Genomic DNA, 14,908 nt, shown 5'->3' with positions numbered 1-14,908 from the left:
TTAGATGGGGGGGGGGTGTCAAGGGACCCTCAGGAAAAGTGGGGTGTTTGCAATAGGAAGGGGAACATGCAAGCATTATGCTTGGCTGAACTACAGTTTTGAACAGTTCATGGACAGGTGCCATGTCAGCTGCACCACTTTTAGTTTGTAGTACAGATGCATCTTGGGAAGGAAGGCAGTATGATATACCCCATCTCATCAGATCTCGAAAGCTAAGCAAGGTCAGCCCTGGTTAGTATTTGGATGGGAGACCAGCAAGGAATACCAGGTTTGCTATGCAGAGGAAGACACTGGCAAACCATCTCTGTTACTCCTGCCTTGAAAATCCCATAAGGGGTCGCCATAAGTCAGCTGCAACTTGAGGCCACTTTACACACAAACACATAGATACATCTTGAACAGACAAATAGATACTTCTTGAATAGGCAACTAGCATCATGTTACAAAAATTCAGACATTGCTGGAAGGTATATATTGTTTGCTGATGTGCTTAAACTCATACCTGCATTATTTCGGGCTTCCGCTTGTCTCAACGGAACTTTTTAACCTTAGAGTTGGCTCCATAATACTGCAGAAATATGAGCTACATGACTCAGGGAATAATACATGGTGAATCAAATCTGTTTGGTTACACTTTTGTTTTAATTGTTTTACTTAGCCTCAGATAGTTGTTATAGTTATGAAGACATGATATCCTTCTGTTTTGCTTTTCTTAAAAATAGACACATGACTGCTATGGTAACACATGCAAACAAACAGAGGAATGCAACAAGGCATTCAAACGACGGAAGTGCCTTCCAGCGTTGTACCCAGTTAATGTATTTTACATGTCAGAATTTTTGCAGCTTTGTTCCCATAATTCACCACATCGTATTTATGAGGTAATGTGCATTTATGGTGATGAATGCCTAGAGCAGGGATTTCAAACATAAGGCCCGGGGGCCGGATGTGGCCCCTTGAGAGCTTTTATCTGGCCCACGAGCCAGCCGTGGCAACCACCCCCACCCCCACTCTTGATCTGGGCTGGCAAGCCTGCTGCAGGCTCACCAGCCAAGGCAGCCACTCCCCCCCCCCCAGTCCCTATCTGGGCTGGAGAGCCAGTGGCAGGCTTGCCAGCTGAGGCAGCCCCCACACACACACACTCTCAATCTGGGCTGGCGAAGCATGGGCTCGGCCAAGTGACTTTTATGTCATATCCAGTTCTCGTATAGGGTTGCCAACCTCCAGATAGTGAATACAACACAAACACAACATTATTGTGTTGTATTAATTATAGCCCAAGATTCCTGCACTACTTTTCTTATCTTTGATATTAGTGCAGAGGTGTTGATTTTGGCTTGCTCAACCTCCAGATAGTAGCTGGAGATCTCCTGCTATTACAACTGATCTCCAGCCAATAGAGATCAGTTCACCTGGAGAAAATGGCTGCTTTGGCAATTGGACTCTATGGCATTGAAGTCCCTCCCCTCCCCAAACCCTGCCCTCCTCAGGCTCCACCCCAGAAACCTCCCGACAGTGGCGAAGAGAGGACCTGGCAACCCTACCCTCGTAACAAATGAGTTCGACACTCCTGGCCTAGAGTAAATCAGGCTGCTTCCATATGGAAGTCTTGCTCCAGTTTTGTGTCACATGAACACATGAAGCTGCCTTATACTGAATCAGACCCTCGGTCCATCGAAGTCAGTATTGTCTACTCAGACTGGCAGGAGCTCTCCAGGGTCTCAGGCAAAGGTCTTTCACATCACCTACTTGCCTAGTCCCTTTAACTGGAGATACTGCCAGGGATTGAACCTGGGACCTTCTGCATGCCAAGCAGCAGCTCTACCACTGAACCACAGCCCCTCCCCAGTGTCTAAACTGGTACTGTTTTGGTGAGGACCACACTGCAGCATTCCCTTGTTGTCCACTTTCCAGCCTCCCTCCAATTTTTCTGCAATCTTTCCCAAATCTGGTTTGGTGTGATATTTTGAGAAAGATCATAGTATTAGCACCTTTGCACATTTTTAAAAACCAATGTTGGCACCATTTTTCTTGCCTTTTGGTGGTGCAGAGGAGCAGTTGGTAACTGAGGCTTTGGGGACTTGAAAAAAATTGTCAATTGACACATTTCTGCAGCTTAGTGCTACAGCAACATGTCAATTTCTTTTTTTTTAAGGCAGAAAAATACCTCTGATGGAATGGTGAGACTGGCAGTCACAGGGAGGTGGGGCAAAGAAAGTGCAGGGATGCTTCACTGCCTCTGCAAATGCTGCAGTATTCACAGTGGCAATGGAAGGAGACAGGAAATAGTGTGGATGCAGCCCCAGTTGAGCACAGAGGCAGTTCGATGACTGACTTGAAAAGGCAGCTGTGGTGATAGGAAGAGGGCCTGGTTCTGAAAGTGTTTCCTTTGATAATAATAGAAAGCAGGGCTACTATTTCTGCAAGCTACTTATTCTGCAAAATAATCAAGACGATTTATGAAAGCAAGAGTCTATATTAAAATGGTTTAGGTACTTAAAAGAGATGGTTTTATACAGAGTCCTTTCTGAGTAATTCAGACAATATGCACATTCTCACCCTTTGTTATAAGCTTCCTCTTCTATTTTGGCTTTTATTTCTGGGCCGACCTCTTCCATTCCACTCTGTGCTGGGGCCGAAGGAGGTGTTTCGCAATCAGGGTCTCCATTTGATTTTCCACTGGAAAATTTACATTAAACAGAAGTGTTAGGTCTATGTAATGGAAGATAGGCATTTTCTTTCCTTGGATCTCTTTCAAAGTACATCTTTAATGGGCTGGCCAGGTTCTCCTCTCAAGTTCATCAACAGAGTAATAAACTATTAAATGCGAAAATTATCATAATCTGAAGAAGAAAGTCAAACTAGGAACAACCGAGCTTTTACACTTTTGATTATGATAGGAAACAATCCAAACACAGTTATTTGTTTAAGTTTCTCCCATTAAAATTAATGGATAAAGCACTTGTTTTTGGCTGGTCGTGTGTGTGTGTTAAGTCGCTCTTGACTTATAGTGACCCTATGAATTAATGACCTCCAAACTGTCCTATCCTTAACAGCCTTGCTCAGGTCTTGCAAATTGAAGGCCATGGCTTTCTGTCAAGCGAGATGCTTTATCCAAGTGCTTTATCCACTAATTTTAGAGGAAAATTCCAGCTAAAGCTCTCAACTTCCGGCACTCTGACTGCTTGCAGGTGTTAACCACACGCACCCTGACTGATGGCTATTCAACAATGTCATCTTGAGGACTTGTTAATTAGTTCACATGGTTCAGCTGTGAATTTGGTAGGGGAAGCGGGAGCTCACTCTCACCCCAGAAAGATCCTGGAGACAGCCCTGTGATTGGTTGGGAAGGTCAGGAGCTTACGGCCAGCAATGCCTATGTAATAGACTACAGTAGGGAAAAAAACATTTCCCTTCTTATTCTCTTTCCTCCACCAACCACCTTTGTAGCCTGAAGATATTCTGTGTAAGCTGTAGAACATCATGATTCAACTGTAACAACCAACACTGCTGCCGTTAGGATAAGTAAGTAGGATAAGTTAGGATATGTAAGTAGCACTGCCAGCTACTTGTGTGTGCATTATGACTCAGTTAAACTATATGCTTTGGTTTTTAAGAACTTTTCCTGAATTTTTTTTAATAAAGTTTTTTTTTTGCCTCATTTTGTATGAGTTACAGGGGAGTGACTTGAACCTACCCAGGTCTAAGTCTGGTTACGTTACCACACCAAGGCAGGATCAGCCTTGATACTTCCTTTATTGAGTCAATCCATCTCCTGTTGGGTTTTCCTCTTTTTCTGTTGCCTTCAACTTTTTCCAGCATGATTGTCTTTTCCAGTGACTCGTCTTCTCATAATAAGACCAAAGTACAATACCCTCTGTTAGTCATTTTAGCTTCCAGGGAAAGTTTGGGCTTGATTTGATCCAGAACCCACTTATTTGCCTTTTTGGCAGTCCATGGAAAACTCTGTAAAACTCTCCTCCAACACCACACTTCAAATGAACAAACTTTTTCCTGTCAGCTTTCTTCATTGCCTAGCTTTCACACCCATACATAGTAATGGGAAATACTATGGCATGAATTAACTTGATCTTGGTCGCCAGTGACACTTCTTTATACTTAAGAATCTTTTTTAGCTCCTTCAAGGCTGCCCTTCCCAGTCTCAGTCTTTTTCTGATTTCTTGGTTGCAGTCTCCCTTGTGGTTGATGATGGAGTCAAAGTATAGAAAATCTTGAACAATTTCAGTTTCTTCTTTGTCAACCTTAAACTTGTGTAATTCCCCAGTAGTCATTATTTTGTCTTCTTGATATCCAGCTGAAATTCTGCTGTGGCACCTTCTACTTTAACCTTCAGTAACAGTCATTTCCAGTCTTTACTATTTTCTGCCAGTAATGTGGTGTCATCTGCATATCTCAAATTATTAATGTTACTTCCACCAATTTTCACTCCACCTTTATCTAAACCTAATTCAGCTTTTATTATATGTTCTGCATATAGATTGAACAGACAGGGAGATAAAATACATCCATGTGTGACATCTTTGCCAATTGGAAACCATTCTGTTTCTCCATCTTCTGTCCTAACAGTAGCCTCTTGTCCAGAGTATAACTGCACATCAAAACAATCAGATGTTGTGGCACATCCATTTCTTTTAAAATCAACCATAGCTTTTCATGACCCACACAGTCAAAATGGGTCAAATTGATACTGTTGTGACATTATATGTCATAATTCTCTAATTGCAAAAATTGAGGAGACATAAATAGACCCTAATTCATTCCATTTAAAGAGGGGCATCAGGCAAGAAGCCTCCAAGGTGTATAGTCCAAATGAGAGGCCAATCCCAATAATTAGTACAAATTAACAGATATGCCTGATGATATAAATTAAGATCAGGAAAACCAATGCCTCTTACATCAAATGGGAATTGCATCCTCTTTAAAGAAATCCAAGGCTGTGTGAAATAATAGCCATGTGGGTTGGTGGGTTGCAGTGAGAAGGGGGGCCCTTCTTTTGGCAGAAGAACTCCACTGATGGAAGGAAAGGAGGGAGCAGTTTTGCCCTTCTCACTGTGGTCCACCAACCCATGGGGCTATTACTCCATGCAGGTCCTGCAACTCCAGGAATACACTTTCCCAGGGTCAGAAGGGACTGCTGGGAAAGGCAGAAAGCAGAGAAGATCTGTGATCCCTGTACAAGCAGATCACTAGATCCAATCCCTAGACTTATACATTGATTCTTGAAGTCACAACTCCAGTCTGGCTGAGAGCAGTGACATAAGGCACCCTAAAAGCCTTTGTCTCAATGCAACCTGAAGGGTTTTACTTCTAAATCAAATCTAAGGCTACTCTTCTATGTGCAGCTAATGTGGGAATGTCCCACTGAATTTAGCAGTCCTTATTTCTGAGTAAATATGCACACAGAATCAGGCTATAACATTCTATCGGGAACATTATGGAAAAAACCACTGAAGATTGTTTTACCCTTTTCTTGTAGTGAAACTTTAAAACCAACAATCTTTAAACAATCCACCATAATTGCTGATTATCTCTGTCTTATGCTATGGTATTTTAGGGAAATGTAGATGCTTATTCCATTAAAATTTATATGCTAACGGAATCTCAATACGGAGAAGAAAAATGTGAACTCACTTCTCTGTAGGTGCAGGTAAGACAGGGGTTGTTGTCGGATTGTTTCTTCCATTTGTTGACTCAGTCTGTAAATAAAGGGTGTTACAATTCAATTTCATTCCACATAGCAACACTAAAACTGTTTGCATTTTCTGTATGAAGACATACTTGTTAGGTTTAATGAACAGTGACTTTCCTACTCTTCCTTTATATTTTAAGATTTTTCTCATTTCTGTCATTGAATCAACACTACATAGCTTATAGTAAACTTTAAAAAATATTAATAAAAATGGACAGACAACAGTAGATATATACATAAACTAAAACAAATAGTCACGTAATCACATAAAGTCACATAAAATACTTTTCAACCCTGCATCCATAGCCCCTTTTCGCTTAACCAAAACTATATCTTATTATAAAATGGACATTTCCATTCTTTGAATGGTTCTTGTAAGTAAACCTAATAGCTTATAGTTAAACCTAATTCTTGATTTTTGTCAATGCAACTCAAAACCTATGGTATAGAATTCATTTATAAAAATGCAGCAATCACTCTTATATGGAGTACGTTTTTTTTCTTAAGAAGTTTATCTTTGCAGAACTTACCAGGGATGGCATCAAAGGAATGGGTGACATGCTAGGTGACTGGCCTGGGATCTCAAATTTTGAAACAACAGCGACACTGACTCTCCTCCGAGGCGCCTATAATAAAAATACATTTCATTACACTTATGGCACCAAGTAATCGCTCCACAGATGTAACACTCAGCAAATCAAAGGGAAATTGTGAACATTATCATAAAAGTGACTTATTTACAGTTAGGGTTAGTTCAGATGCAACAAGATGATCTATTTAAACTATGGTTAGTTTGTGAAACCAGGAATATTCTACGGGACAATCAAAAAGCACAGAGCTTAAGTGTCCTCTCATTTGATTAGTGTCAATGTTAATCTTCAATGACATCCTATGCCAATGTAGTTCTATCTATGCAACTATGAGGACAACATATCCAGCTACTGAATTCTTCCTGCTGTTCTGGATGACTCTAGCAAGGCCTGATTCAGATACAGGTGTTCATTTAAGAAGCCCTAGGATTCTAGTTAGCTATCCTATATCAAATCATTTAACATTTAGCCAGTGGTACAGCTCAATAATATTTTAGACTCATTAATGTAAATACTATTAGAGCATCTCTGCTTCTATTTTAAGCTTTTCATTAAAGTATAACTATTGTGTTCTTAACATTGATTAAATCAACAAAACATTATACCATCCATCCACCATTGTTATATAGATAAATAAAGGAGAGCAATTATATGAGTCCATAAAAGTATCTTACCCCGAAAGTAAGCAGGTCACAGGCAAGGAGTCCCTTCTTAGAAGAAGCTCTCAATCTATTTAACTTCCCCTATTTATAGGATTTTAACATAATCTCCTAACAATAGCTAACTGTCCCATTTGATAAGGAAGGCCTGAACTTGCAAAACGCTTAAGGATGTACATTCTTGACTAATAATCTTATAACTTCAAACAACATACAAGGTTATTAATACTTGAAATGTCTTCTTAAAATATATAACAACTATTTGTTAATTCTTGCTACTTTTTATCTTAACAAAATCTATTTAAAATAGTGATTACAAGTTTCTCATACACATGAATGTCTTTTGGCCCTCAACCAATACACCCGTCTTTAAACAATATCTCCACTTCTGTCCTTGGATGCACCTGAGTTGTAGCATTTTTGGACTTTCTCCACACCAAACATAATTTAATAAATCCCTATCATGTCCTCCCTACCCCATCACTTTTCTAAACAGAAAAGCTGCAAACTCTTTAGCATATCCTCGTAGGCAAGGTGGTATTTTTCATCCCCAATTTGCATATAGTTTTCATTAAATATCTTTATTTCTATGAAAACGTGAAAGAATACCTTTCCAACAGTAAGAGACATGGATCTAGAAGTACGTGGAACACCATCTTCTGTTAAAAAACAGGAAAAAAATAGAAAACATGAATTCATTCTTGCCATTGAATTATTGATGACAATTTTCTCTCCAACGGACACATGATACTCATGATGACGATGTTCACATAAAGGAATACTGTGCATTAATTAAGCTTAGTCTGGTCTGATATCACTGCAGAAGTGTTTTGGAAGGAAATTATTTCCTATTGTAGCTTTGAGAGGAATTGGATGCCTTAAATAAATATTTAAGCTCAACTTTTGTAAATACTTCTCTTTTGTCAGATACCTTGATACTTCATTAAATATCTATGTAGATATAGGAGTGCCAATGTCAAGACAGACAGCAATGCAAACTGGTATTTTAAAATCATTGAGTATTAAGGACAGTATTTACCAGGAGAACCATAGCTTCTGCTAGAATTCTGATTGGCAAGTTTCTTAAACTCCATAAGCTCAGCATGATCCTTTTCATATGTTCTCTTCAAATTCTCCACATACTGCATCATAACTTCTGTGGCCTTTGACATGCGGTTCTCCTGCAAAGAAGATATGTAGCATACAGAAAAGCATATGTTCAATATGAAGCAAACAGCATCTGTGCTAGCAAGTCCTTGCTACCTATCAGAGCACATTATTACAATAAGTCTGATTTCCCAGGAGGAGGAGGAGGAAGAAGAGGAGGAGGAAGAAGAATTGGTTTTTTGGTAAGCCTAAAGATGTTTGGCCCTGACCTGGTCATGTCAGATCTCAGAAGCTAAGAAGGTCAGCCCTGGTTAGTATTTGGATGGGAAACCACCAAGGAATACCAAGGTTGCTGTGCAGAGGAAGGCACTGGCAAACCACCTCTGTTAGTCTCTTGCCATGAAAACCCCAAAAAAGGGGTCGCCATAAGTCAGCTGCGACTTGACGGCACTTTATACACACACAAAGATGTTTGATGTATCTTACCTGGCGAACAGCTCCAACCATTTCAGCACGACTAGATAATCTAGAGGCCAAACGATGAAGCACAGTGATATCCTCCAACAATTTCTGGTACATCTCTCTATGTTCAGAATGATGCCATAAGGAAGCCGAAGACTGGAATGACAGAATGCACTGATGTGACAAATCAAGGAGAACTTTAAACAAATGGCTATTACATCTCACAATTTTAACGTTGCCCCCTGTAATCATTTGGAGGTGGCCATTCTCTAATTGGCAAGGTTTCCTAATCATACACAATGCTTGCGGTTCCACTGTAGGAATAAAAAGAAAGCCCTATTTCAAGGTATTGTAATGTATATTGACATTAAGGAATCAAACTCTAACAAACTGTTCTTTCTCAGTTTTTGATCAGCCTTATAAAGTTTGTTTTTTTAAATGGTTTAGTTGTCGCCTTTAATGTAGGAGAGGTAGGGCTTACATTTTTAAATAAATAAAACAGAAAGAATGAACAGTTTCCAACATCAGAAAAAAAGTGAAGCCATACTCCAATTTAGCAACAGCTCTTTAATAATTTCAAAAAGTATACAGACTGTCTGACTCCAATAGGACTACATAATGTCTTGCTGAATAAAAATGCTTTTGCTCTTTAGTATTTGTTTTTAAACTCTAAATATTTAAACTGACTAATTTATTGTTGCACATGAAGTTGAATGCAGCCAAAAGATTGGGATCTACTTTATGAAACAGACTCAATTTGAACACATGTGACTGTCAGAAAGTTTCCAAAGGATTCCAACGGGTATGTTAATAAGACATGATGGTGGCTTGATGCTATTTAAAAAGTTTACACGTAGTGTTCTTTGGCACTGCTATTGCTACTATTAATCCTTAACACCAGGTGTTCCTAGAAAAAAGATACACTTTTTCTAATTAATTTCAATTTGATGTGACCAGGCAGAGATAGACTACAATCCAGAGAGCTCCTCTGATTTGTATAGAGTGTTCGTACACCTAAGTAGATGTTTGCACTGGAGGCAGCTTGAACCTCTTCAGCTATCGGGGTACTTTTGATTGATAATGAGGAGCTTGGAGGAGGCTTCTTGAATATAGTTCCTACTGAAGACCCTCTGCACATGTAGCGTTTGCCACATGACCCTCTGAATCAGGATCGTTATCAGTAAGGCATCAATTAGTTGTACATTTTAATTAACAATTTATTCTACAACAATCTGTTGACTGAGGCAAGAGAATCTTCAAATCACCAAGCATAATGAAGAGTCATGAGAAGTATTTTCCCCATTAAAAAAAGATAATTGTCAAGTGTAGTTTTGAAATTCCACCATAAATATGTAAACATTACAATCCTCATATGATCTTACTCAAGTCTTTTAACATTTCACTACCCTTCTCACCAAGTCAAATGGGCAATTTTGCCTTACAGTTACAGTTCATCAAGATCATTTACATACACAGCTTCAGTCGGTCTGCAAGTTCTAACGCAAAAGAACTGGAGTTCCTGGTATATTGTGATGATCACAGATCCCTTCTTTGTGAAGCATCTGACTCTGTTGGTATCAGAGCACTAGATTCCCTTAAAATTATCCACATTGGATATATATCTGTGCATAACACAAAGAAGTAGTGGCGAACAAGAAGCTTGCCCTGTACAAGAAGTAGAATGGCAATAACCTTTGTATTATGCTTGATTTGACATATGGAAGGTGCCTCTTTCCACCCTGAGTATATTAATAGGATCTCTATACAGGTGCTGGGTCCCTAAATATGGGTCATCTTTCGGCACATATTTCTTTCATTCTTATGTTTAATTATCTTCAGGCCTATGTTTAATTATCTGCAGGTTAATACGTTTTCCATCTGTGACATCAAATGTGGAAACACCAGCACAGTAGTTGAATAATCTCCAGTGGACAGAAGGGACAACCAGAAGAGAAGCATTCTCCTTCAGGTGATTCCAAATTTTAATACCGAGTATAAATGTCATCTAGGTTATTAGGAATACCATATATGTGAATAATATATGTTTTACTGGGTATCCAGATTCTCATCATGGTTGAACCTTAGCTGGCCCTTGTGCATGTGACATGAAGGGAAGGGTTTCTGTCTCTGCCTACTTGTCCTTGGGAGCCAGCGTGGTGTAGTGGTTGTTTGGAGAGGTGGACTCTGATCTGGAGAACCAGGTTTGATTCCCAAATCCTCCACATGAGTGGCGAAGGCTGATCTGTTTCCCCACTTCTCTACATGAAGCCAGCTGGGTGACCTTGGGCTAGTCACACTCTCTCAGCCCCACCTACCTCACAGGGTGTCTGTTGTGGAGATGGGAATGGAAGGTGATTGTAAGTTTGTTTGATTCTGGCTTAAGTGGTAGAGGAAGTTGGCATCTAAAAACCAACTCTTCTCCTTCTCCCCTCAGTGTGAGGAAGAGATGCTCAGATGACAGGGGGAGATTGCCAAGACTCCCAGAGGAGAGCAAGCTGGACATGGAGAAATGGGAATACCCCCTGCCACTGCGCCCATCTTGCTCTTTGGTCAGGTGGAAGTGCAAAATGTAATGCAAGTCCATTATGCTATTCTTACCGTAATAGCTACTTTAAAATGGTCCAATTCTTTCTCTGTGTTCTCCTCTGCAAGATTTCTCTCCCTCTCAGCCTGATTAATTCTTGATTCCAAAGTATAACTATCATTTCGGAAAGCCAATGAAAGTTGTATAAATACATTCTGTTGAAGTGAAATAAAAAGAGAAAACAGTTTAACATCAATTCTATCACAAATATGATGAGTGCAAAAGAAAAGGGGCAGACACTCTTTTTTTTGCATTCAATTGTGTGTATTGCTAGGAATTAATTTCCTGATCTTAAACCTGTCTAGAAGTTATATTCCCTAAGGGCCATACTGGACATGATGGAAATTCAGCCATAATCAGATTTCATATTGTTTTTTAAAAGTTGGTTAATTTTATCCAACCCTTCCTCCAAGGAACTCAGGAAAGCATGTAGGGTTATTTTCTCCAACAACAGTCACTGACACAATCTGTGCAATCCTATGCAGAATTACTCCAGGCTAAGCCCATTGAACTTAATGGGCTTAGATGGGAGTAACTCTTCTTAGGATTGTACTGAATGTCACTCAGTGAGCTTTGTGGTAAAGAATTGAACCTGGATCTCCCTAGTCCTAGCCTCACCATAGTAGATGAGCTCCTGTAATTTCCTGACCACAAGACAAAGAGTATCTTAGAAGAAGCAACTGCATAGAAGAGGGAAAGGGTTAACCCCATTCCAATAGACCCTTCCACAACTCCCATCAGGATTCTTATTTATTTATTGTCCACCTCTCTCATTGAGACTCAAGATGGATTACAGAGTTATACAGAGTATAATGCCATAAAATGGATTACAATTAAAAATGAAATAAAAACAGTATAATGCATCAATAAACAATATAGTCAAAAGGGGGAGGAATTTTTTTTTAAAAGCATGGGAAACCTGATAAAGAGATACTTCCATCTGACTTGGTTACACTCTAACAAGAAAGGCCTGCGCTCTAGTTCAGCATATGAGATGTCAGCTATAGTCACCCTATGACAAGGGGGAAGCCAGTCAGCCGTTCATTTCACATAATCCTTCCAGGGCTGCACTGTGTAGAGTCCATTGACTTATCTGAAGTAAAGACCTACACAATTTTTTTTTAGTACAGATTCCTAAATTGATTTCAACATGGTGTAAACTTCATTGCAGCCATATCTGCTTGCTGTAGAGTCTGATTACATTAAACATGAAATGCAAGTTGGGTTTTGGAAAACTATGTTATGGTACCCGAACAGACCCTGAGCAAGCCTGGGACACCCCACATGGTGTACAGGACAGGAGTGAGTGTGCAAAGAATGGAGCAGTGCTGTGTAACAAGAGACAAAAGGGGTCTCCTGGCATCCATCTTGTTTGTGCCAAAGCTGAAGCAAGCCAACAAGGCTGAGCCAGCAAAGTTGTGTAATCAAACCCTTAGTTTTCAGTTATTTGCCTCACAAGTAATATTTCTAAAATTTTACTCCATCTTTCATATTCAGGGCATAATGTGGGTGAGGGTCCTCCATGGATACAAAGTAGCACAGCATAGTGTAGCGGGAAGAACAATATCCCACAGTGCCATAAGGAGAGTTTCACCCTTCTAAGGCCATTGACATCCATTGACTTCGAAGAGTATAACTCTACCCAGGATGGCGGTGCCAACCACTTAACTCCTTTTACTACCCCACAACTTTTTAGAACTGTTGTCCTAGCCTCATCCAGCAGTCTTTTCTGTGGCAATATAGGGACTATAATCCATCTTCCCTACCATCAATCCCAGTCCACAGATCATGTAAATCTGCCATCCTGATTACAGTCAGGATGAGGTTGAGTTTTCCACAGTGATTTGGGACTGACAATGGAAAAAACAAATGCATAGCCAGTACTGTACAAGTATGCCTTGCATTGATGGTAACCGCCAACAATGGTTTCTAAAAAGGTCCAGAGATCTTGCCTTCCTTGTTTACAGTTTGTTTAAATAATAGCCTATTTAGAATCCACAGTGAGACTGTTGGATCCTGGCAGTCCATGTCTAAAGGAGTTCTGTTTGGCAACACATTCTTGCTTCAGAGAAAATGTTTAGGTAAAGAGCCCCGTGGTACAGAGTGGTAAGCTGCCGTACTGCAGTCAAAAGCTCTGCTCATGACCTGAGTTCGATCCTGATGGAAGTTGGTTTCAGGTAGCCAGCTCAAAGTTGACTCTGCCTTCCATCCTTCCGAGGTTGGTAAAATGAGTACCCACCTTGCTGGGGGTAAAATGTAGACTGGGGAGGGAAATGGCAAACCACCTCGTATGTGTGAGTAAAAATAAAAAAGGGTTTTTTAATGTATGCTCTGAAACATGGGTCTATCTACATTTAATTTTACTGATCACTCACTGACACACATTTATTGTATGCTACCCTCTGCTAGTCAACCATTGAGAGTTGTGATTGGTGGAGAGGTTAATATAGAACCTTGCATGTCACACCCTAGCACTAAGAGACTGCACTCCTTTGAATGACTAGTTCTGTTACAGTATTCTTGAGAGCAATTTGTGCAAGAACAAAGTTTTGCACCAGAAACAAGCTAGGGCATCCTTTGTCTCTCAGTAGTAAAGTTGGAGTAGACGTGTGCAAAATTCAGTTCTTTATTCAGGTTGGTTATGCACCTTTTTGTTGAATAAGGAACTGGGAATCGATTTCAGTATGTTGGTTTTATTTGGTAGAAAGCTACTGGCATGTTTGTACTAGAGAATGTTACACAAAAAGGGAATGACAGTATCTTTCACTGGGACAGTTTTTGCTGGCCAGAGATACATCTTTTGAGTCTAGCAGAACTCCTTGACGTTTTTCTGTTAGCATTTCTAAAAGAAGGTCCAATTAGATAAACTGAAGTATTTGCTATTCCAAAACGTAAGTGCATGTCACTGCTTCCTTCAGTGTCGCTACCAGGCTATTCTGGCGTTTTCTGATATAGCCTATTGTGTGTGTGTGTGTTAAGTGCCGTCAAGTCGCTTCCGACTCATGGCGACCCTATGAATGAAAGTCCTCCAAAATGTCCTATCTTTGACAGCCTTGCTCAGATCTTGCAAATTGAAGGCTGTGGCTTCCTTTATTGAGTCAATCCATCTCTTGTTGGATCTTCCTCTTTTCCTGCTGCCCTCAACTTTTCCTAGCATGACTGTCTTTTCCAGTGACTCTTGTCGTCTCATGACGTGATCAAAATACGACAGCCGCAGTTTAGTCATTTTAGCTTCTAGGGTCAGTTCAGGCTTGATTTGATCTATAACCCATTGATTTGTTTTTTTGGCAGTCCACGGAACTGCCTATTACCCGTAAATAAAATCATATAAAGATGTCAAATATATTTTCTTCAAAGAGGTTAACTTTTCCTGATAATGGAGAAAACTTACCCATATATCATTAGCTTGCCTTATCTGGCATGGGAAGCTTGATGACCATTTTTTGCTGTGAAGTTAGCTAGTCTTGTTAAGGAGATCTGGGATTAAATCCCCAACTCACTGGATGACTGAGCCAATTACAATCAGTTGGGTCAATCTACTTCAAGGGTGTTATGAAGATGAAACTAGGGAGGGGTGACTCATGTATGCTAATCTGAGCTCCCCAGAGGAAGAGAGGGATAAATTGTAACAGAAGTTAAATAGACTCACCTCAACCTCCTTCTCAGTGAGTGGAGGACAACTGCAATAAATAGAGAAACAAAATTATAGAAACAAAATTTGGCAGCATCAGACGGTCAGCAAGATTCAACACACTCAGTGTGTATCTAAACCAGGGATATAGCAAATGCTCCTGAG

The 14,908-nt window shown here is 40.0% G+C and overlaps 1 protein-coding gene across 1 annotated transcript in view; it reads right to left on the bottom strand.

Annotated features, from left to right (window-relative positions):
* Positions 1–14,908, bottom strand: part of IRAG1 (inositol 1,4,5-triphosphate receptor associated 1) — a 56,967-nt gene that overhangs the window by 3,318 nt on the left and 38,741 nt on the right. The window contains exons 10-17 of the mRNA XM_056851460.1: positions 14,762–14,792; positions 11,127–11,267; positions 8,553–8,684; positions 7,999–8,140; positions 7,569–7,618; positions 6,241–6,336; positions 5,653–5,717; positions 2,560–2,679 (exon numbers count right to left, since the gene is read on the bottom strand). Of these exons, the coding sequence (XP_056707438.1) occupies positions 2,560–2,679; positions 5,653–5,717; positions 6,241–6,336; positions 7,569–7,618; positions 7,999–8,140; positions 8,553–8,684; positions 11,127–11,267; positions 14,762–14,792 (777 nt within the window). The remainder of the gene's footprint in view (positions 1–2,559; positions 2,680–5,652; positions 5,718–6,240; positions 6,337–7,568; positions 7,619–7,998; positions 8,141–8,552; positions 8,685–11,126; positions 11,268–14,761; positions 14,793–14,908) is intronic.

The sequence above is a fragment of the Euleptes europaea genome, chromosome 6, assembly GCF_029931775.1.
Source record: "Euleptes europaea isolate rEulEur1 chromosome 6, rEulEur1.hap1, whole genome shotgun sequence".
Lineage (NCBI taxonomy): Eukaryota > Metazoa > Chordata > Lepidosauria > Squamata > Sphaerodactylidae > Euleptes > Euleptes europaea.
This window is presented reverse-complemented; position numbering and strand designations above follow the sequence as displayed.